The sequence below is a fragment of the Aquarana catesbeiana genome, linkage group LG04 (genome assembly GCF_042186555.1).
Source record: "Aquarana catesbeiana isolate 2022-GZ linkage group LG04, ASM4218655v1, whole genome shotgun sequence".
NCBI lineage: Eukaryota > Metazoa > Chordata > Amphibia > Anura > Ranidae > Aquarana > Aquarana catesbeiana.
Genome location: NC_133327.1, coordinates 609,364,706 through 609,387,903, shown reverse-complemented (window position 1 = coordinate 609,387,903; position 23,198 = coordinate 609,364,706). Strand labels below are relative to the sequence as shown.

Genomic DNA, 23,198 nt, shown 5'->3' with positions numbered 1-23,198 from the left:
CATAGTCGGCAAGTATGAAAAATTGTCACCAAAAAAAAAAAAAAAAAAAGCTGAATACATGTAGCATTGGATCAAGGCACATACAATACTGACCAAAGGAGCATACGATGCACCTTGGCATTTATCTGAAAAAAACAAACAAAAAAACATACAATAGGAGGGGGAGGTATGGCAACAAAAGTGTATTTCTCTTAAATATTAAATTAACGGAAAGGCAATATATCATGATGGATATTTTAAAATTATATATAGATTATGATGTAGTAATGGGCACTATGGATTGGTTGGCAGCTATGTTTTATGATGTTTAAGATAAATGTCTTTTTTGGGGGTTAAACTTTATGAAATGTAAAATACTGAGTGCAAATAAATCTTTTATCCAAGTAAATATTTAGAACATTTAAATTTAAATAACTAAATTGAAAACAGGTGGTCATCATTTGATTTTATTTTTTGGCTCAAATGTATGTTTTTTGGTGGGAAAGTAAAATACTTTTCAGTTATCTTTTACGCAGTCTCTAAAGGGTTTATATTTTGTGCGTATCATTTATCTAAATACTGATCCAGTTTCAGGTTTAAGTGTAGTTATTATAGATTAAAAAATGTGTGGGGATTTATTTGTGCTATGGGGACAGTAGACTATCGGTACATTTTTCTTGTGGCAGATTAATTAATGCCCATTACTACACACATAGGGTTTTGTTTCTGTTTTATTGAATAATGTTGTATACAGTTTATTTTATTACAGACCCATTAATACTGTTTTTTTTTATTTTGTTTTGTAGCTACATTTTATTTATACCATGTTTAGAATGATATGCAAAACCGGCCTGTGCTTATACTACAAAGGTCAGAAAAAATACCAAAAAAAATCCTGATTGTTCAACACAGCAGGAAAAAAAAAAAAAGAAAAATCCACTTTCACAGTCAACAAGTCATTTTACTCAGTAGAACACAAAAGAGAGTTAAATGGTCTGTAACTTCAATATTAGCAAGGAAAATACAGTACAAATTACAAAAAATACTAAAATAGAGAATTGTGGTCAGGCAACGAACTACATTTAATTGTAGCAGTAACCTGAAATTTTGAAACTTTTAATAAAAAAAGTTCTTAAATATAAATTATATGGCAAATGTACAGTACATTGCTCCTTCAAAGTCTTTGTGTCATTTTTTAAATCCAGTGTTTTGCAGTATGACAGTAAATCCCATTCACTCATTTGAGTCTCTATAAAAAGTTTTGTGCCCCTAATCATCATGAATGTGAATGGTCAGAATCTGGAATACCACTGTCTCTGTAGCTTCTGTTACTGCTGCTTTCACTGTGACTGGTTTTGTACAAGGTTACTCCATTGGATGGAAATATAGTGTGTAATATAAACTCCTCCTTGGTCATTGGATCGCTATTTATTGGTATCATCTGAAAAGAGGTCTCCCTAATTTCTAAAATGGAATTGTCTTTCTTAGTCCCCGCCTCTGCATAATCATCTTTTCTTCTCCGGCCCTTGCTGTAAGCACAGTTCCTGGAAAACAAGGATCCGTTCCGATGGACGTACCAACAAACCAAAGCTAGGAGTGTGATTGCCACTAGAGCCACTGCTCCACCTATGATGGCTGCTAGAGGCAAATTGGAGTTTTTATAAGGCTCCTTCTCCTGCTCTCTATTTAACGTTGTGGTGGGGTTATACATTTTAAGTGGAGCAGTCTCGGTTTCAATACAAACAGGTGTTTCATCCAATAAAAAGAAGTTTCCGGTTTCCATGGGAACCATACATATGCGGTATGGTGACTCTGGCTCAAGTGCTGTGAGCAAATATTCAGTTCTGTCACCTGTCACAATTGTTTCAGTAATAGATCCAAACACTGGGCTGTGTCCCAACTGCCAGCTAAGTCTTAGTGACTTCATTGGTAAAGCAATTTTCCAGGAAATGTGGATGGTCTCGATGGTGACAGCTTTTACGTTGATCGTGATTATTTTCCTCACTGGTATTGGCGTGGTTCTGTAGATTTTATTGAGATCAGGCGGCCTGATCTCCGGCTGTTTGGTCACAGATACTGGCCTCTGACCCACCAAAGTGTTTAGCATAGTTGTCGTTGTTATATGTATAATATTTTTATCAAATCTGACTTTACAATCAAATAATTCTTTGTTAAGGTCTTTAATGGTCATTCCCCTAACAGGCTCCGGTGCTTGGCACATCAGCCCACGAACATTAACTTTGGAAGGCAAAGACTGAAGCCAGTCACGTACCCATTTCATTTTGCAACCACAATACCAAGGATTGTTGCGTAGGAATAATTGGGTCAAATTATCCAAGTCATCAAAAATACCCTGAGGTAAAGATGTCAGATTGTTGCTCGACATGTCAAGTCGATAAAGTTGGGTAAGGTCAGCAAAAGCATTGGGTGGCACATAATTCATATGATTCTCTTGAAGGTAAAGCTTTCTCAAATTTGTACCTGGCAGATTTGCAGGGGGAGATTGTAGAGAATTTCGAACCAATGACAGCTCTGTCAGATTGACCAAGTTCATAAAGACCCTTTCCCCAAGGCCACTATTGGTTAAGAGATTTCCATCCAAAACAAGACGTTTTAGATTTGTGAGGTCCTGCAAAGAGATCTCTGCAATAGTGGAAATTCGATTATCATCCAAACGTAACTCTTCAATTGTTCGAGGCAGACCCCAAGGTATTGTGCTTAAGTGATTTCGGGAAAGGAACAGAAGACGAAGATAAATGTTGTCTCGAAATGCTCCATCCTCAATACTAACTGCAGACACAGAATTATCATCTAGATGTAGCTCCTCAATTGCAGGAATCTGAGAAAGTGCATCATAGGTTATAGTCCTTATATTATTTTCCTGCAGGTGCAGTTCTTTAACATTTTTTGGGAGATTAATTGGAAATTCATCTAAACTGTTCCGGTACAGGTAGATCCTTTCCACTTTGTCGAGGCCTCTCAGATCAGAAGGTATCCCAGCATTGTTGATCTGATTATTTTGAAGGTAGAGAGTTGTAGCATCCTCTGGTATCCCCGAAGGAATAGATGTCAAATCCCTATCATTGCAATAAATGAAACCTCCATCACAGCGACATACTGAAGGGCAAGGTTTGGCACTGACGTACTGTGGAGCCAGTCGAAGTAATAGTAACATCTGAGTCCAGGCAACAAGAAAGTTCCACGCTTCTGCATTCATGGTCATAAGGGATGTAGCAATCAATACCTGGAAGATTAAAAAAAAAATTAACATCTGTGAAGTCTTTAATTCACAAAACTAATCTTTTCCCTTGCTCTATTTCTTAAAGAAGATCTATCAGAATCTTTAAAATTCCTGAAAGTGACATTCCACAGCAACAGTATTCTATCTATCTATCATATATATATATATATATATTTATCATTATAAACCGGTCCTTTGGCTTAAGCTAAGTGACTGTGCCTAGGCCTGATAACGATTGCATTGTAATAACATGTTCTTGAATCTTTCAAGTTCAAAAAAGCAGCAGCAAAGGGCTGACCTGTGTGAGACAACATGTCTTCAGTACATGTAAGAACATAAAGGCTACTGCAGTGTCATTAGGAATTAAATAACTGTCCGCTATGGACCATATCTCAGGCCAGGAAGTCAAAGTTGACCCTGAATGATGCCAGAACAAAGATGGTGTGACCTGGTAAAAAGGAAGATGAGGTCACTGTCATGAGGTGTACTATGATCTCCCTAAAACTAGATGCTTTAAGATAATGAAAAAAAATGTTAATTAGGACATGTATAGAAAGTAATATTGTACTAATATTACACATAATAATGAGTTCTATAATTAGGCAAACTTAATTGGAGTATCTCAGTATAGACAGAACAGAACATCTTTTAGGTTTTGGTCCTGTTAAGTATTTTAAATGTTTTGTAAAATGTTAAGCTGGCCATAAATGGTTTGAATCTTGGCCTGTTCAGATCTGACTGGCTGAAATTCAATCCATCTGTGGGCAGGCTGATTGTGCCCAAGTTTATCCATTGATCGACTTGGGTACAATTAGCATGTTGGATTTCTAGCACACGAATACTGCCAGTGGCTATAGCTGCTAGCAATAATCATTGTGTTTTCCTGGCTGAGACAGCTCCCCTTCCAGGAGAACACAATAGCTCTGCGGGAGGGATTCCCCCTTCAACACTGACTATGTTGATAGGGGAATCAAGCTATTTGGTTGCAGGAAAGAAAATTGTGCAATCTATGGCCTTTTTAGAACATTTATTTTTGAGTTCACCTCATAATGTAGAGAAATCAGGTGACTGACAGGTTGTAATCTATGGCCTGCTAGCACTGTGGGGAAATGTGACATTTTTGGGTTTTAATAGGTTTATGTTGGCTATCATGCCACAGATGGAGCCAAACAATTTTTTTCTACTAAGATTGAAAAATCCTATTTTCCTTTTGCTACCGCCTATTTGAAAATATCAAGAAAAATACAAACTGGGAGCAGACAAAGCATAAGTACCAGATTTCCAGGTCCCACACATAAGGGCTTTTAATAGTTCTTTGAGTTTCTTTCCGTATTCATCTCACATATACCTTCACTGTTCAGTGCACATTGGCGAACTAACCCACAGGGCTATATAATTTGAGGGATTTTTAAAAGCAGTGATTTGTATCAACAAAACTCTTTTGGTGCCAGTGAAAATAAATTCCTGTCAATGGAAGGGCTATGACATAGCATCTCCTGCGGTTTTATTACCTAGTTGATGAGCAATTCACTTTTAGCAGTGTTTCAAACTGTACGCAAAACTGCCAAACTCCATGGCTACCCATGTCATCCACTGTAGCATAAAGTAATCATTTCACATCAGCAATTATACGTGTACTATAGTCGGCTACAGCAGAAAGTTTTAAGCCAAGCTACTTATTGCCACAGTCCATCAAGATTTCTAAATGCTGCAAACTACAACAGAATGTGACATGGTTCATAGGCTTCAGCTGGCTCCACCATCATTCAAGTATCAACGTTTTTCAGCCCACCTATTTAAAGCTTCTCTTCTTGGACAACATTGACTTTTTTTCAATCTGTAAACAAATCATAGAAACTACACATTTGTAGTATATAGCGATTTCTCATTTCACATATGGGTACTTTTCTATTTGTTTGTGCTCTGTTCTGTTCCCTATCTCATACGTTACTAGGCATAGTTAAAATGATTGTGGTTATCGATGCTGCAAAGGTGTTACTGACACAGAAAATTCTAAATGACATCTTGCATTACAGCCTGTGTCATGACACCCTTTATTTTTATCTGAGGTTTTTCCTTACTTGTTTTCTTCCCCTCCTTTATCAGCACTTAATAGGAGCTAGACTAGACCTACCTGCTCGAGAAGTGTCAGATGATGTTCCCTTGAATCCTCCCGAGGGCAAGCTCTTGTGAAGTCCTTATGTTCCGAGAATAACAAGCTCAGGGTTATCTCATTTAGCAGTCCCTCTTTCGTAGTATTTACTCAAACAATCCTAACTCAAAGAAGAAGGTACAGAGTTTCATTATCTCTTGTCCACATCACAGCAAACGTTTACCACCGACACCCAAATCTTTCACTTCAGCAGCGTCGAGTTTCCTGCGACCACGTGGCGATTCCTCCTTTGCCAATTAAAAGGTTTCTTTATAATCCCCTTTGGTTGTCTTTAATTTTTATGCCAGAAACTGGCTTTCCGTGTACAAAGGCTCCTCTGCAAGGCCAGTAAAATTAACTCCACGCCAGGGGAACGATTCATAATGTAAAAGCCTAAATAAATAGTGCATTCAAAGTAGGTACATGCTTCCCTGTGCAAATATCAGCCATGAATGCTCTCTGTACAGTAGTCGCAAACCCCAAACATTGACACCCGCTGTGAAAACATTTCTGGCTCCAAGCTGGATGTGAAACTTGATTGTAAAAAATTAGTGGAAGATATATATCAGGAAGTGATTCGTTCTTTGTGAATTTGAGACGTTTTCTTTAACAAAAAAAAATATGATGTTAGTTCCTTCTAAGGATTCCTTTCCTTGCTGCAAGAATTTCCTAGAAAAAAAATTAAAAATAAATGTGTGTTAATTAGCAGTAATTGATGGTGAATATATGCAGACAAGCTGACAACTGAATTACAAGCCTTGACTGATTGAGGTACATTCATTATGCCTTATAACACACTAAAGTCTTGACTATTTTCTCAGCTCAGACCTCAAAGATCCCAGAGGTCAGGAGCATGGTACCACTCGCTGCCACGTTTTCTAGTATTTCACATCAGCCATTCCAGTGCATCCATCCAAGAGCAACTGTAATTGAAGTCAGCTTCAATCAACCAACTGCGGAGAAATTACTTTAGCAAACGGTGACACCTGTCTTTTCCGATTACAAACTCGAGCACAATCCCTTGCTGTCCACCACTTTTGTACATGTAATAGATAACCAGGTCCGGGAGCCATTCCTGCTCAGCTGCACACAAGTGCTAGGGTTGTGTTGTAGATTCTAGGCCAGGCCTTGGAACAGAACTATTTCAGGAAGCATTTATACAACAAAAAAATGACTTCAACCATTCTGGATACACACTAGCAAGGAAGCTTCTATCCCTGTTGTATCAGGCACTGACATAACACTGGAGCAAGGATTCCCGGAGCAAAAATATATCCGTTCCTCCCCAGTTAATGAGAAAGGTGTCTCCTGACTAGCTACTATGAGGAACATCTACTTTATTATTCTTTTGCTCCAGTTTTTAAATATCAGTTGAGCTAAATAAAGTACTGTTCCACTTCTAACAATTGAATAGGAAAGCTAAGGATTAAGACAACGTTATATAAAGTTCAATTAAATAATCAGAGAAACCAATATGTGACTTTTATAAACCAGGGAATATGTGGCTCCATTAATAGAAAAAGCACCAAGAATGCAATTTTTAGGTGTACTGGCAGCCTGGGCCCTAAAACCTACCACTTAAATTGGTAAGAACCCTTTAACATTAACATTGTTAATCTTCCATTTTACGGGAACACTTCTAATACCCAAGAGACCAATTGAAAGTTAAAATCTCAAATCCAACTTCCAAATTCAAAAGGCTGTTTCTTAGGTTCTTAGACCTTTTGCTTGTAGATATTGATGTCATAATAACCTTGTGCACATATTCTACTTTACACACAAAGGTGTAAAGAACTGCTTTATGCCAACCTTTCCACTCGGAGACACCAAAAAGCTGCCTCAACCACATTCAGATAACACTTATGCTGTTTGATTGTCTTTCAAAAAGACCATTTTTAAAGCAAGCATTTAAAAAAAAAAAAAAAAACACCTTATGAATTATGGAGATTATCAAATTCTAATTCCTATCAGGTTCTGATTTGTACAAATTATTCCTGCAGATATTTTCGCTAGGCCTTTTTATGTAAGGGTCAACCTGCCAAGGTGCTGAGAGTGACAAGCAAAAGAATTTGAGAGTACTGGAAATACTTGACCCTGAAATTAAGGAATGCCGTAGCAGCAATTTGCTTCTCCACTCAGTAATTACATGGCATCCAGCAAGCAAAGCATCTGTTCCAGAATTAAAATGCTCCACAGTGCCAGTATGCTGAATAATAGATGCAGAAGACTTCTTTTATATAAACTAAATTCCATCTCCAAATGATTAAACTTTAACGATATAGGGCTAAGCTTACTGTGAATGTGGATACTGCTTGAGCAACGGTGCCCCTGGCCTAAACCATTTTAAAGACCGCTTTTCTGCTAATCTATAGAAACAATTTAATTATTACATATGTAGGCACAAAGGGAGCCCAGTGTCCTGTGGTAACGTGCGAAGATGCTAGATATCTAGTAGACAATGCTAACACTTATTTACCAGCAGGCATAGCATCTTCCTGAATCCAGATTAAAACGTTACCTTACAAAGTTAACCATTAGTATGTACTCTCAAATGTTGCTATCCGTGTCTGCTTTGATTACTACCATGTGTTAAATTTGTTTTAACAACTGCTGAAGTGAATCACTGAGGCAGCTAAACATACGATAAAGTATTTTTATGGTTTTTGCAATCTGTCTTCTCTTAATTAAAAAGCAGATTTAATTTTTTTATACTATTTTTTATTTTTTTTAAACGAATACATTTTTTTTTTCCTTTAAATGTTTTCCTCTATCTTGTCTGATGCCTCTGGCAACAGCTAATGTAAATAAGGTAAAGGCAAGTGTTGTCAAGTAGCTCTAAGGAAATCACTCTTTTCAACTTGTTGATTAGGCTAAATAGCATATACGATGTAAGGAAATGACTATAAGTAGTGTAAAATGCAGAGAAAATAATACTATTTGTTTTTTACATTGAAGGCTAAACTGTTTCTTTTTAACACCAATTGTTATGCAAACCACTTTCTAATGCTGCCATTGTAGTAGGGCTATGCTGGACTTAACTTAAAGCTCATTAGGATCAATAGCACGTTTTTTAAGTGCAGCAAACAAAAGGAAAAAAAATAGCTCTGCTGGTAGCAAATAAAGTGGATTGGAATATATTCTTTATCTCCTTATAAAAAAGATGGCCCATCCACATCTGTTTAATATTAAATACTTTGCATATCAATAGCTAGGCATGATGTTAGAACTAAGCCCCCTGAACAATGCTTCATGCCACAGGGATGCAACTGTTTCTTTAAGTCTTTGTATATACGCTGAATGACCGCCAGTAATTATAGATAAAATTATGACCAAGACCTGGTGATGAAAGAAGGTAAGTGGACTGTGTAGCCTTTCCGTGTTTTTGCTACAGGCCTTCAGCTTGTATCTAAATTATAATATATCCCATCAGGTATTGTTTTCATAGACTGTTTTATGCGGTTTTGCCCATTCTTTGCTTTGTAACTAAAGGGCTGCATGGTATTTGGCAGAGCTTCATTATTGATACAATGTAGGGATTTCTAAGTAACTTTGCAGCTTGAAAGTATCTGTCATGCTTTCTTGAATTACACATTCTTGTACTGAAGACAGTGTTGGTTATACAGTCCCCAGACATCCTTCCTAAAAGCTAGATTTTTTTCCACGATCTTCAGATTGCACCCAGGTACTGTCTATACCACCAGTGATAAGCCCACCAGGATCTCTAAAAGTGGGGTTGTGAACCAAACATTTTCACCAACATTACATCACCTGTTAAACATCAGAGACATTCTGTTGAGAGCAGACTAAACCTTTTCAGGCTGAAATAAAAGCACATCGATAAGACCTGCTGTAAATAGTGTAGATTAGCCATTCTCAACCAAGATTCAATGGAATCCTAGGGTTCCTCCAAAGGTTGCATGGGGATCCTCGAACGTTAGCTGATTGACATCCAAGTTGATGGTACCTGCTTAGTTTCTGGACCAACTCTGCTTGGCAAAGTCAGCAACAGGACACCAATGATTTTTTTAAGCTATCTGTAAGACTGGCATTTTGACCACCACCGTAAGAGGGGGATTCTTCCCTCTGACTCCAGATTCATTGGATTTATCAGGAGTACCCACGACCTGAAAATTATTCAATTTTAAGTTAATTTTAAAACTGTGATACTGCTGTGTACTGACCCTGGAGTGGAAAAGCAATAAAACCAAAAAAACTAAATGTTCATCCATCCCACTAATCAGTGATGTTAGACATTTGTTGGAACAAATGCAGTTGTGATAGTTTTCTAAAGCAGACCAGCAGAGAGCACCCTACCCCATGTCTTTTGCTATCATTGTATCCCTTTACTACACAGCCTATATTGGAAAAGCGGTTTAAAGTACTGTCCTAGACATATTTTCATATAGCCTGGTAAAATTATATTTACCAGGCTATCATCAATGCTAATTTTTACATCCCCAGCCTTCTAATAATAGAACAAAAAATAATTACTTATAGATTTTTCAAGCACTAGATAGACATAAAATGAAGAAAAAAAAGCATGCACTAAGTATCTAAAGTGAACAGAATTTTCGTTGGCAATGGTAACCATGTATTATCATTCCACCTGTAAAGATAATTTCATTGGTTAAGGTGGAGAACATGAACTGCTGTTCCGTCAGATACTTTTTATGCAAGAAGCTTAGTAGTAGACAGCGGGGTTCCCCCTTTAAAGGTCAGCAATGCTTTTCACATTTTTTTTTAATCTAATGGGAAAATATCTGTAGAACTCACTGCTGAAAGTGCTAAAAGACCGGTCTTTCATTTGCATGAGAGAAGCTGATTGGTTGTTATGGCAACAGACGACTCTTGATACATGCAAACATGAGGCCCGGGGTTCCCGTTTGAAGTGCAACTTCCCAGCATGCTTTGAGTCGCCTCCATTTTCCAAGGAGGGTTTATCATACGTCTGTAGTTGCACAAAACAATACATCTCCCTATGGGGCTAGCTGCTCACTAGATGTCATATAAAAAAAACATAGAATCAGTAATATTTCCCCAATTTTTTACAAGTATTTTGCACAGATCATTATTCTGTTCAGGTCTAGCTGGAAGTTCCCCACTAGGGACGTATTTACAAAGACGAAGAGTGAAAATGGACAATATATTAGGAGAGCATGTCAAACAATTATCCCCATTGTCTGAGCAATTGCTAGAAATTATTTCCGAGTGCAGTACTTGCTACCTGTTTTTGGAGAAATGCCTGACACTTCACCTTAGGGCGTGACAAGCGGGTACATGTTTGCACAGTAGACTGCAAATTAGCTGCATTCTACAAAAACACGCTCACATACTTTGACTGTGTCAAATACTTTTAGCATCTACTGTGAAAACTTTGTCTGGCTTGAACAATAGTAGCTAAAAGCTTGTAAAGTAAGTACAAGCCTGTAACATTTGCCAAATTGGCCTACAAAGGTGTTGTACATTTAATTTAATTAAATTAAAGTGTGTACCTGTTATACCGCAAAACAGGAAGCCATTATATGTGCCAATTAAGGTTGGATCCATCAGTATAAAAAGGGTGCCATGAGGCAAAAATACCACATTGATAATACTAGTTACTAATGAACTGCTAACCCATTCTCTCAAAGAGTGGCCAACACACAACATGGTTGCCATGTTTGCAAATTCTAGACTGCAGAACAAACAATGGTAATAACAGCCTATTGTTCTTATTAGTAATAATTTTTGACATTAAGAAATATACTAAAGCCAGGAATTTACATTTATGATATTAAGAAATATACGAAGGCCAGGAATTTAGCAACAAGGAATTAACACAATTTACACAATAAAAATCACTGAATTCAAAGCTACAGAAGCAAGCTGTGCATTACCAAGAAAATAAAAATGTCAAGGCCCCTGCACCATATTCTGCATGGCTTTTTAAACCATCCATTTCGGTGACTGCTTGAACTTCTGCAGCCAGGAAACAGACCACTGGTTTCTTTGTTCATTGACTAAGAGGGGGGAAAAATAAATGAATTGAAGAAAAACTGCTCCAGTGTGCCTCCAGCTGAGCCTATGCCCACTTGGGGGTGGTACAGTCTACTCGAAGCCTTTTTCTGTCGAGACCCACAAGTCAGACGCTCGCTGTTTCTGTCCGGCTTTCCTGACTTTAATTGCAACAAAGTCTCCTGTTGAGCTGAACAGTGGTGTCTGCGAGAGCAAGTAAAAGTTCTCCTTTTGAAGGACTTTGTGAAACCCTAATGGCCATGCTGATTTCATTAACCATGGTATTTATTTAGTCATTACCCCTGACAATGCATGCAACACACACAAAAAAAAAAAAATGAAAATGGCACAAAACCAAAAGATTTGTCTTTCTCCGTGTTAAGCTGCAGCCTTGCCCCCCTGGCTTATGTGGCCTTGGGTTATGCAGAACAATTAAGTGCAGTTTCCACAGGTGAGATCATCCTGTTGCTGCACAATGTTTATCTTGATTAGATAAATCCTGATCTCAGATCTGGCAAATCCCAATTTAATACACAAGTCTCATCATGTTGGGACTCTGTGCTTCCACCGCAGAAAATCAACCTTTGCCCTATTGTTGAATCTGACAAGCTTCCAGCAATCCTCATACTACAGTATACTACTTTATATTTGTACTTTCACTGCATGAATAGTCAGCTCCCACATGTTTTTAAATTCATTTTGGAGCCCATTCTTAATATGCTTTTTGCCTAAACATTAAGAAAAACAGAAATGAGCTCCTGCCATTGCACTAGCCTATAAAATGTTTTAGTAGTCTTATCAGATGGAGTGGCTTCAGTTGACAAAAGCTAGGACTGTCTACAAAGAGAAAATCTGCTAAGTCAACCCATCCGCCACTGAGTGACTTTATACAAGCCCGTCTCTTCTACGAAGAGAGATTTCTTTCATGCAGCGATCCTAAACTGATAATTGTGTTTTTTATCCTGCGGGAGAATAACGTTAGTTAGGACTGAACACCCGCAGGCGCTAGATGGCGAGCATAATTGGACTTTATCTGATTGGACAACGCTGTACAGATAGAATGGACCCAGGGAATAGATAATTAATAGTCTGGTAACAAAGTGTGACAGCAGCCAGAATTTGGCCAAATATATTTCCCTTCGCTTTGATCTGGTCACTGAAGCCATCAGAATAAAGAGATGGCCAATTATGTGCAAGGGCTGTGTCTTCTGGGTTGATGTTCCAGACTTGTCAGGAGTACACAATGCTTTCACTAGACACAAACATTTCCATTACACACTTTACTAGTGAGGATGCTTAATAGAGAGTGTGTGTGTAGACTGGAAGGCTTTTTATGGGGGTGGAAAGTAGGAGACATGTCAATAGGCATCATAGTAAACAAATGTGGGAGCTGGAGATGAGCTACAGTGACCTCAGTTTATGGTCATGAATGTATGTACACTACCCTGTACAGTGTCATGGGAGGGGGTGGGAAATAGGTACAATAATTGTATGATGTGGAACTGTATATTATATATAATTCATATAGGTGCAGTCACACATTATAAAATTAGTGTGTGTAGATCATATATTATGTATAGTATTAAAAAAAAAATAAAAAATTGTATGTGTGTGTATGTATATATATATATATATATATATATATATATATATATATATATATACACACACACATACATATATATATATATATATATATATATATATATATATATATATATATATATATATATATATAGAGAGAGAGAGAAGATAATGTGTACACATGTATAAGTACACATCTCTATATTTAAATGTACTTGCACTGCATACTAAGAATATGTCTGAAAAATAATGTAGTTGCCTGTATATGCTTTGCACTGTATATAATGCAATAAACCTAAAAAATAAAAATGCTTTCTGCTTCTACAGGTCCAAGGCCAACCTATTATAAGTATTAGAGGTATAGTGGACACTGGCAGCTTTTACTTTCTGCAGATCATTATTGAAAAATAAAAAAAACATGATTAGGGGCTAATGCTGAATGAATATATTTGCAGGGATTAATCTTCTTGGTCAGCTAAATCAAGCAGCGGCAGGATCTAATCGTAGAGCCGCTGAGTTCAGCCCTTGGTGAGACCTATTTGTCTAATTTGAGGCATTATTCACTAGCACTGTGGTCTGTTAGCAGCTGCAGCCCATGGGTTGAAGCCAGAGAGAGGGGGACACAGGCCTCAGACACACACACACCGATGTGGCTTGCTGCACACTTTAACAGACAACTGGCGGGCCAGATTATGATCGTGAGCTTGTTAGCCAAGACCTGGAGAAATAATAGGAGACTTGTAAAAGTGGCAGCTTGGAATTGGGGTATAATGTGTTCTATAATAAGCAAAGAGAGGGCTTTATAGTGACCCCAACCTACTTCTGTATAGAGCAAGTAAAGATCAGGGAGAGTGTTTTACAACAAATACTAGGATCTACCTTACAGTGGAGTGAGATTTATATATATATAAAATATATAAACACACAGTGATCTATGTATATTATTCTAAATATATATATATATATATATATATATATATATATATATAATTATGTGTAAAGTAGAGCTACTGTTTATCTGTTGCAAAACATACTTACGTCTCATATATATATATATATATATATATAAAATATTACACATACATATGTGCATATATACAATATATACACACACACACACATGTGCAAACAGTGGCTCTACTTTGCATAAAGGAGTAAGATATATATATATATTTATATTCATACAATCAGGAGAAGCAGTTACCCCTAGCAACCAGAATGCAGGATGAACACTCATTTCTGATTGGTTGCTGTAGATTCCTGAACTTTGCTCTCTCTTATTAAAGACCCACAATTGATGGATGTTTTGTATGCTATATTACTGTACAACCTATTTATACATATTTGTTAAATGTATTGCATTCATTTCAGCTCTGATTGGAAACAAATACAGTAGTTCTTGTTTCTACTAGGTGTGTGCTGTTTACATAAGAATGCAATGTTTGATTATCCAAAAAAAAAAAAAAAAGTATACAATGTTTATTTAAAATAAAATAAACTTGTCTCCCACTGTCAGCTCTTTGTAACATTCCTCTCTTTCCAGATTTGAAGAAATCCCAACACTAGCTCTTTGAAAGTGACATAACCCTGTTCCCCTCCCCCACTTCATAATAACTTGCTAATCTTGCAGAGTCCAGTTCATCTGCAGCTTTAAAAAAAAAAAAAAAAAGATTTTGCAAAAACATAATTCCCTGTTCCCAGTGGGATCCCCGCAGCCTGGACAATACCGGGTCCCTTAAGCTTGGCATTATCTGTCTCACACCACCTCCCTTCCCATTGCTAGGCTGGTCACATCCTTCCCTTGACCAGGGGCTGAATTTTGGTTTAATGTCTAAAGAATAGGAGAGTCTCTCTCTCTCTCTCTTTTTTTGTTTTTATATAGATATTAAGCTCCTTACTTTTTCGGGCAAATAAAGGGGGACTGAAGCTGTGCAGGAATGGAGCTGCCTTTTCTTCCTGGAGCAATTCAAGATTTGAGATGTAGGTGTAGCTGTTCATTTGTGTTTTGTGAAGTCTGCTTGGAATTTTTTCTTTTTTTTTTTTGCACAAGTCGGGAACATGGGTTTTCTGCAAGATCTATGCTTTTCATGTACATACACTACTGTTCAGAGGGGATTATTGATTTCCTTTCCTGGCTGGAGAACAGACCATTGTGGGGACATACCACACATCCAGAGAGCTCAGCACAGGGAACCTACCTCTGATGGACAGGAAACTTCTGCTGGGTCACTGGGTACTGCACTAGACCTGGGATCCCATTTATCAGACTTATCCCAGTTATTATAGTCACCCCAGTGTTTCCAGAATTCCGAGTAATCCTGGTCACATCAGTGATCCCAGCTCCACCCCTGATCCCAGTGTTCCCAGTTATTACAGTCATCCCAGCTCCACCACTGATCCCAGTGTTCCCAGTTATTACAGTCATCCCAGTGATTCCAAAAATCCCAGTGATCCTGGTCACAACAGGGATCTCAGCTTTACCAGTGATCCCAGCTCCACCACTCATCCCAGTGTTCCCAGTTATTACAGTCATCCCAGCTCCACCACTGATCCCAGTGTTTCCAAAAATCCCAGTGATCCTGGTCTCAACAGGGATCCCAGCTTTACCTGTGATCCCAGTTCTATCAGTAATCTTGGAAATCCTACTGATCCTGGTTACAGCAAAGATCCCAGATCTACCAGTCATGATCCCAGTGCTCCCAGTTATTACAGTGATCCCAGCAATCCTGGTTGCAACAGTGATCCCAGACATACCAGTGTTCCCAGTTAACACAGTGCTTCCCATTTCTCCTCCAATACCATCCAGCTCTGTCAATCACTCTTGGTCAGACTGTCAGCCATCCCAGTGATCCCTGATTTCAAGTCCCATCTCTGCTTTGTCAATCACCCCTTAGTCCGGCTCCCAGTAATCCCTCATTGCCCCTCCAATCCCATCCCTGCTCTATCAATCCCCCTGCCCAGGCTGTCAATCATCTCTCTGCAGAACTTGTTAAGAAAGTGCTGGCTCTGGAAGGTCTGATCTTCCTCTGGAAGGTCTGATCTTCCTCTGGAAGGTCTGATCTCCCTTTGGAAGGACTGATCTCCCTCTGGAAGGTGTGATTTGTTCCTGGAAGGTCTGATCTCCCTCTGGAAGGTCTGATCTCCCTCTGGAAGGACTGATTTGTTCCTGGAAGGTCTGATCTCCCTCTGGAAGGTCTGATCTCCCTCTGGAAGGTCTGATCTCCCTCTGGAAGGTCTGATCTCCCTCTGGAAGAACTGATTTGTTCCTGGAAGGTCTGATCTCCCTCTGGAAGGTCTGATCTCCCTCTGGAAGGTGTGATTTGTTCCTGGAAGGGCTGATCTCCCTCTGGAAGGGCTGATCTCCCTCTGGAAGGTCTTATTTGTTCCTGGAAGGGCTGATCTCCCTCTGGAAGGTCTTATTTGTTCCTGGAAGGACTGATCTCCCTCTGGAAGGTCTGATGTGTTCCCTGGCATTCCATGCCATCTGTACCCAGAGAGGAGATGCAGCGATTAGGGTTAGTGATTGCAGGCGATAGATCGGGGCTTACCTGGAAGCTGAGTGCAGAAGAACAATCCAGTTATGAGAAATCTCGTGTAATATATTCCAGTCTGTGGGGGAGTCGTAGAAAAGAGGGATTCCTGGGTGGGGGTGAGGCTGCCTGCATGCTCCTAGCAGTAGTGCTGTGCAGTGATCCCGGTCACCCCCCTGTATACAGTGCAGTCCCGGAGCTCCGCACACATAACACTCCGATGCTTCCAGCTCCAAGTCTGAACTTACAGCAGCACCTCGCACTGGAAGAGTGTGTGTGTGTGTGATGTCATGACAGGGGGCGTGCCCGGCCGCTAGCCCATCCCCAGTGAGGTAAGGCGCTGTACGGGGCGGCGATGGCAGGGAACGGACACTAGAGGGCGCCTGGTGCTATGTACAGCGCTGACTGTGCGCTCCGCTGTCTCCGGGCATCGCTCGGAAATCTCCGCCGCCGGTAACTCTTTCGGTGCCGGAGCGTCCGGATCGTACATCTGTTGATCAGAGACACGGAGGGAAATTGCTTCTTGTAACAAATGTTTGCTTTCTCTGTGGCTTTGAATAATAAACGTCCAAGAAATGTTAGAGCCAGTTCCCACTTTGGCAATCTTAACGTTCTTGCGCCGTGTTGCGCCTGCGTGCGTTGTGTTAAGGCGCCTGGTTTTGAATAAGCTGTGAACGCACAAAAATAAAAAGCGTACACGCAGAATGAATTTTGTTGCAGCACAATATAATGAATGGCGGTACATTGCCACGGGCGTCGGGGTGGTGTTCAAACTGAATAGCGCTGCAACGCACCAATGTGCTCGTTATCCGCATCACAGAGGTATGATTTGGCGTTCAGGCCAGGCTCACATCTCTACGCCATCTCTTTGTATATTAGTGCGTTGTAGTGTCCATACACCCTTCATTATTCCACCCGGATTTCCAAACCATCTGCATAGATGTGAACAGCGTGATTGAAGAACGTTGCGTCTCCTGACACGCAGGTTTACCTGTGAAGGTGTGATTGGGGTCTAAGGGGTTGCAATGCTTTACGTAAAAATTGAGACATGCTGCGATTTTTTTGCAATGCAGAGCTGACCTCATGTGACCTCCGCTTTTCTGCCGTGTCTAGAAGTGACTGAATTGTCATTTTGTGACTTTTCAATAAATTATTTAAAAAAAAGTAACCACTGCTTTGTATTGTACACGACAGACAGCGGCCCGCACCCGTTTTACCTGGTAATCTGGTGTGAATGACCCCGAAGAGTTTAATTGGCCTCCTAAGGTGATGTTAAAGTGAAACTTTATTCAGAAAATTAAGTCCTGCTAAATCACTTCAGGCTGACCCCTGTAAAACATTACAAATACACTATATTACCAAAAGTATTGGGACGTCTGCCTTTACACACACATGAATTTTAATGGCATCCCAGTCTTGGTCCATAGGGTTCAATACTGATTTGGCCCACCCTTTGCAGCTATACCAGCTTTAAATCTTCTGGGAAGATTTAGGTTTAGGAGTGTGTCTATGGGAATGTTTGACCATTCTTCCAGAAGTGCATTTGTGAGGTTAGGCACTGATGTTGGACCAGAAGGCCTGGCTTACAGTCTCCGCTCTAATTAATCCCAAAGGTGTGGTTTGGGGTTGTTTTTCAGTGGTTAGGCTTGGCCCCTTAGTTCCAGTGCAGGAAACTCTTAAGGTGTTAGCATACCAAGACATTTTGGACAATTTCATGCTCCCAACGTTGTGGGAACAGTTTGGGGATGGCCCCTTCCTGTTCCAACATGACTGCACATCAGTGCACAGAGCAAGGTCCATAAAGACATGGATGAGCGAGTTTGGGGTGGAGGAACTTGTCTGGCCTGCACAGAGACCTCAACCCGATAGAATACCTTTGGGATGAATTAGAGCGGAGACTGCAAGCCAGGCCTTCTTGTCCAACATCAGTGCCTGACCTCAGAAATGAGCTTCTGGAAGAATGGTCAAACATTCCAATAGACACGTTAATAAACCTTGTGGACAGCCTTCTCAGAAGAGTTGAAGCTGTTATAGCCTCAAAGGGTGGGCCAACTCAATATTGAACCCTACGGACTAAGACTGGGGTGCCATTAAAGTTCATGTGTGTGTAAAGGCTGGCGTTCCAATACTTTTGGAAATATAGTGTAAGTGTCTATACCAAGGTTTCTCAACCAGGGTTCCTCCAGGTGTTGCTAAGGGGTTCCTTGAGCAATGACAATTTTTGCCTCTCAATTAAGTTTCCACTGAAACCATGGATCTTTTTAGCTATCTATAAGGGAGGATTTCCTCCCAATGACCACAAGTGTAAGGAGCAATCTTTCCACTGACCACCACACTAATATACCATGAGTTGTAGATAAAGTCATTTTTAGCAGGGGTTCCCCAGAGACCGGAAAGTTATTTCAAGGTTTCCTTTGTGTTGAAAAGGTTGAGAAAGACTGGGTACTGTTTAAAACCCAGTAACACGTGGTCTCACCCTGCTCTGCACATGCTCAGTTGCTCCCTGTTTTTAGGCACTGCCGAATTTGTAGAGGCCGATCTGCTAACAGCCTTGCATTGGAATGAATCCCTCCTATCCTTTACAGCCAAGGAAGCTGCTTCTGTTTGATCTGCAACTGCCACGGTGCTGCACATGCGATCAGTTATGACACTGGCCATTTGATGGTTTGACAGTTTGGTTGAGGACACAAGCAAATGTAACAGTTAGCAATCCCAGCATTCCAGGAATGAAACCATTAAATCGATGGGTTTAGTTCCACTTTTAATGAACTGCTGTACAGGGGCTGTACAGCAAATTGGTAGCCTCCATCAAGAACAAACAGGAGCAATGCTGGAAGCAATTTACAACACCCACTCATTTTGGTAGCATAATCATTGATGTGGAATGTATGTTTCTGGCTAAAGAAGTTGTAATGGGTAAAGTTCTGCTTTACACCGGCGATTAAGGTGCGAATAGTAGCTGCAGCAATCGGAGACGTCACCACCCTTGTAGTCCATTGGTTACTTCCTCCAGCCCCATAATGGTAGTTCTACACCTCCATACTGACCTCCAGGCTGAGGCTAAACAATACAAAAGCCTGTGCATTGCAGTCATGGCACACTGATCACGGTTGCAATGCTCCATTTAATTTTTTTTTATTAATCTGGCTCCATTTATTACATTTTTGGGAAAGGTAGATGATACTTTTAATAACAAGAACCGGAGAGCAGATTCAAGAGACTGTCCAGCTGACTGACACCTAGAAGTATGTCTATAGAGCAGTGAATCTGACATTCACTGCGTATGAATCTTCCCAGTCCATGTGTTTTTAAATTCCATTACACTGATTCACCACCAATGAATGTTTGGTGAAAGTCACATTTCACCTCTTTACAAATATGCCCCCAAGAGTTAAAGCCTAAGGCTGGCCATAGGCAGGTTGAGTGTACCAAGTTGATCGATCAACTTGGGTACAACCAGCCTGCCGCATTCTCTTGCGATTTTCGCTAGCAGCTGCTATATTGGTTAGTGATAATCACTGTCTTCCCTCAGTGGGGGTGGATTCCCCTGACCCCTCACCAGGAGAAGATAATTGGCCCGGCAGGAGGGATTCCCCAATCAACACTGTCTGTGTTGATAGGGGAATCCAGCAAATTAATTTTGAAGGAAAGAAATTCCCTCTGTATATGGCCTGCCTTACTCAAGGAAAGCAAACGTTCTTCCTTTGCAGTGGGGCTATGATCACCCCATACGGGGGTTATATGCTCCTTTATATCTAGGGGGACATGAGAAGCAGTTTACTTACCTGGTCCTCTGCTCCCCCCACTCAGCAGATGGTGCTCCATTGGTGGACAGTTCTTTGGTGTCCCCACGTCCATTGCAAAGGCTGTGGTTCTTACATCGGTCTTGAAGACTTTCAGAGACCTGAGGCAGCCATAGATTGATTGATTGAAATTTGGCTGGTTTATTAGAGACTAGCGGAATGTTGATCCATTTATGGGAAGGCTGGTTAAACACAAGTCAATCTCTCACTCAACTTGTGTAGAGCCAGCCTGTTGGAAAATTCTTGCTTGATCCGTGCTGCTGGCAATACCAGTCCGTGCTCATAAATGTAGTCTATCGGTGGGGAAGCCTCCTTGCTGTCAGAACACAATATGGAGGGATTACCCCATCTACCTTGAATGTGTGGATAGGGGAACCAATCAATTTTTTTCAAAATTGAAGAGGTCCCTGGTGGTCAGAGGGGCCCTTAATGGTTTCTTACACCAGAGCCCTGAAGGGTTTAATCATAGGTGTGCACAGCCTTTTACATTAGGGTGTGCACTCAAACACACATGATCGGTACCAATCGCTCACTGTGTTCATTCAGAAAATGAAGAGTGAAGAGGCTGCTTTCCATCCTGAAACATCTCCCCGTGTGCCCGCAGCAGCAGCTGGCGAAAGAGAGGAGAGAAGCTTGCAGCGCTGCAGAAAGGGGTACCTGGGGGGGGGATCCCCTGCATCAGGGGGAATCTGTGCCGCATGGGGTGATTAGGGTGTGCCCAGGCACACCTAGCACACCCCCTGCGCATGCCTATGGCTTTAATTTTGCCTCTGCTTTAGACCTTTTGAGTGTGGAGGAGGTGAGGCCATGGGGACCTGTCTAGAAGCACGGTGGATCGGGTACGTAGAAGCAGTTAACCCTTGTTATGCAAATGCAGCCCACTACACTACATAGGAAGATTTATGGCTTTCCTGGAGTTCAGCTTTAAATAAAGCTGCTTCTTCAAATCAAGTTGGCAGCATCTTTGGAAAACAGAGTTCATTTTTTATGTCATTTTTTTTTTAATGGATGTTATTAAAAAAAAAAAGTCCTCAGTGAATGATTGGGTCTTAATTACAGAATATTATGGATATTTTGCTACAGCTGATCAACAATGAAGCCCAAAAGAACCATAAACTTTCCCTGCGCGGTGAAAGTTTGTCCCTGGAAATGGTTAACCCTCACTGAAAATCCTCGCTGTAGTTTTGAGTTTCCACAGGCAGCCTGCAGAATAGGAATCCATCTTCCTTTCTTTATGTGATTAATCACAAAGATAATGTAACATGTCAAAAAGTACAATCTTTGGCCAGGATCCTAGGAATAATTTCCACGCTATTGTTGCTTAGCGCTTCTAATGAATGCCACGCTGAATATCCTGAGATAATAAATGCAAGCCTTTGTCTGCAATCGTTCACAATTTATATTTTTATTTTTATTTTCACTGTTTTCAATGGATTCCGCAGCTGTCAAAATCCAAGTGGGAGCAGAGCACAAAACGCTCAAATCACAGGAAGGCTAAATAATTAGCATTAATACATAAAGACAATGGGAGGCAACCTTTATAACTGGGGGAAAAAAATAAAACGTTATTCTTATTTTAGTTTTGAATCCGCACTTAGCAGTCTCTTTACAGAACATGAGATGGGTGCTGACTATGGGGGTCATTCACAATAGGCAGGCGCGGTCGTGTCTGCTGACTACAGCTGGTGATTGCAGCTGTATTGAGATAAAGACTAATATCTTCTCCATAATGGAATAGAAATCACAATTACTTATGGGTTAAGGTACCCATTCATGATGGCCGTCCGGAAGGATAATACCCTTCAATGATAATTTTTCTATCCAAAGTGCAGGTGGGATTGGATGATATTTTCATTGGCCTGAACACACAGTGCCAGATTATCTCTGCTGATAAAGTGGACCTTCGCCCTCTTTATCCACTTTTGCTCAGATTACGCCTTCTCTTTCCACTGATCAAATTTTTTCCAAATAACTTTTTTTTAAATCTGTCCATCCCGTGCTTCCAGGTTTCTTGCCTTGGCAAGAATGATATTCCTCTACTGCCCACAAGGGAAAACGAATGTATAGATGCTGCAACCGCCCTAACAGCTTTGCCCGGTGCTCAGACCTCAAGGCTGCCGTCACCTCCAACGTACCAAAAGACATGTACAACTCTGTAAAAACAGCCAAAGTGTTTCGTCCTTAGTCATGGCTGAGGACTAAAGCCTAGGACACACCACTAGTTTTCTTTTTTTCGTTCAACCCAGGGGTTGAACATAAAAAAAAAACTGACAGCTCAGGTCGGTGCCGATGTACTAACAATCTGATGCTAGTACAGCATTCTTCCCTGCTCCCCTCTGCCAGAACACTCAAGTCAGAGCTCTCAGCCAATGGCTGAGAGCGCTGATCGGGAGTCAGTTGGCAGACCTTTTTTGGTCATGAGCCATACACACGGGCTGAACATCGGTCGGTTTCTATTGAACCCGCTGACATTCGGCCCCATGTGTACTAGGCTTAAAGCGGAAGTAAACCCATCGATGTAACATTTTCAAAAAACAGCTACATTCCCAGCATGCCAGGAATGCCAACTACACATTAGTTGTGCTCTCAACCAAACTGTCAAACCATCCAATGGCTGGTGTCATAACTGATCACATGTGCAGCATCATGGCAGTTGAAGATTAAACAGAGGCCAAGATGGCAGCTTCCTTGGCTGAAAACAATAGGGGGGTTTTCTTCCACTTTAAGCCATGACGAAGGACTAACATCTAAAATAGGGTTGCCACCTGTCCGGAATTCACCTGAACAGTCCGGGTTTTGAATCACGTGTCCGGGTTTCAGTCCGCCTGAAACGCATTATTCAGACAGGAATTTGGCTTTGAACAGGGCTTGCTTGCAACATTACTATTCTCTTTGGAGCGCCCAAAGGTGTCCGA

At 40.5% G+C, this 23,198-nt stretch overlaps 2 protein-coding genes across 7 annotated transcripts in view; one reads left to right on the top strand and one right to left on the bottom strand.

Moving 5' to 3' along the window:
• Positions 1 to 23,198, top strand: part of MACROD2 (mono-ADP ribosylhydrolase 2) — a 3,509,413-nt gene that overhangs the window by 689,405 nt on the left and 2,796,810 nt on the right. The gene's annotated exons all lie outside the window — the stretch shown is intronic.
• FLRT3 (fibronectin leucine rich transmembrane protein 3) lies at positions 168 to 16,757 on the bottom strand. The gene is made up of 3 exons (XM_073628242.1): positions 16,499 to 16,757; positions 5,355 to 6,041; positions 168 to 3,223 (listed from the first exon to the last, which is right to left on the bottom strand). The coding sequence occupies exon 3, from the start codon at positions 3,200 to 3,202 to the stop codon at positions 1,256 to 1,258; it is 1,947 nt and encodes a 648-aa protein (XP_073484343.1). The 5' UTR covers positions 3,203 to 3,223; positions 5,355 to 6,041; positions 16,499 to 16,757; the 3' UTR covers positions 168 to 1,255.

Coding starts and splice junctions, on each gene's coding strand:
- FLRT3 (XM_073628242.1), bottom strand. CDS start 3,202: ATGACCATGAATGCAGAAGCGTGGAACTTTCTTGTTGCCTGGACTCAG.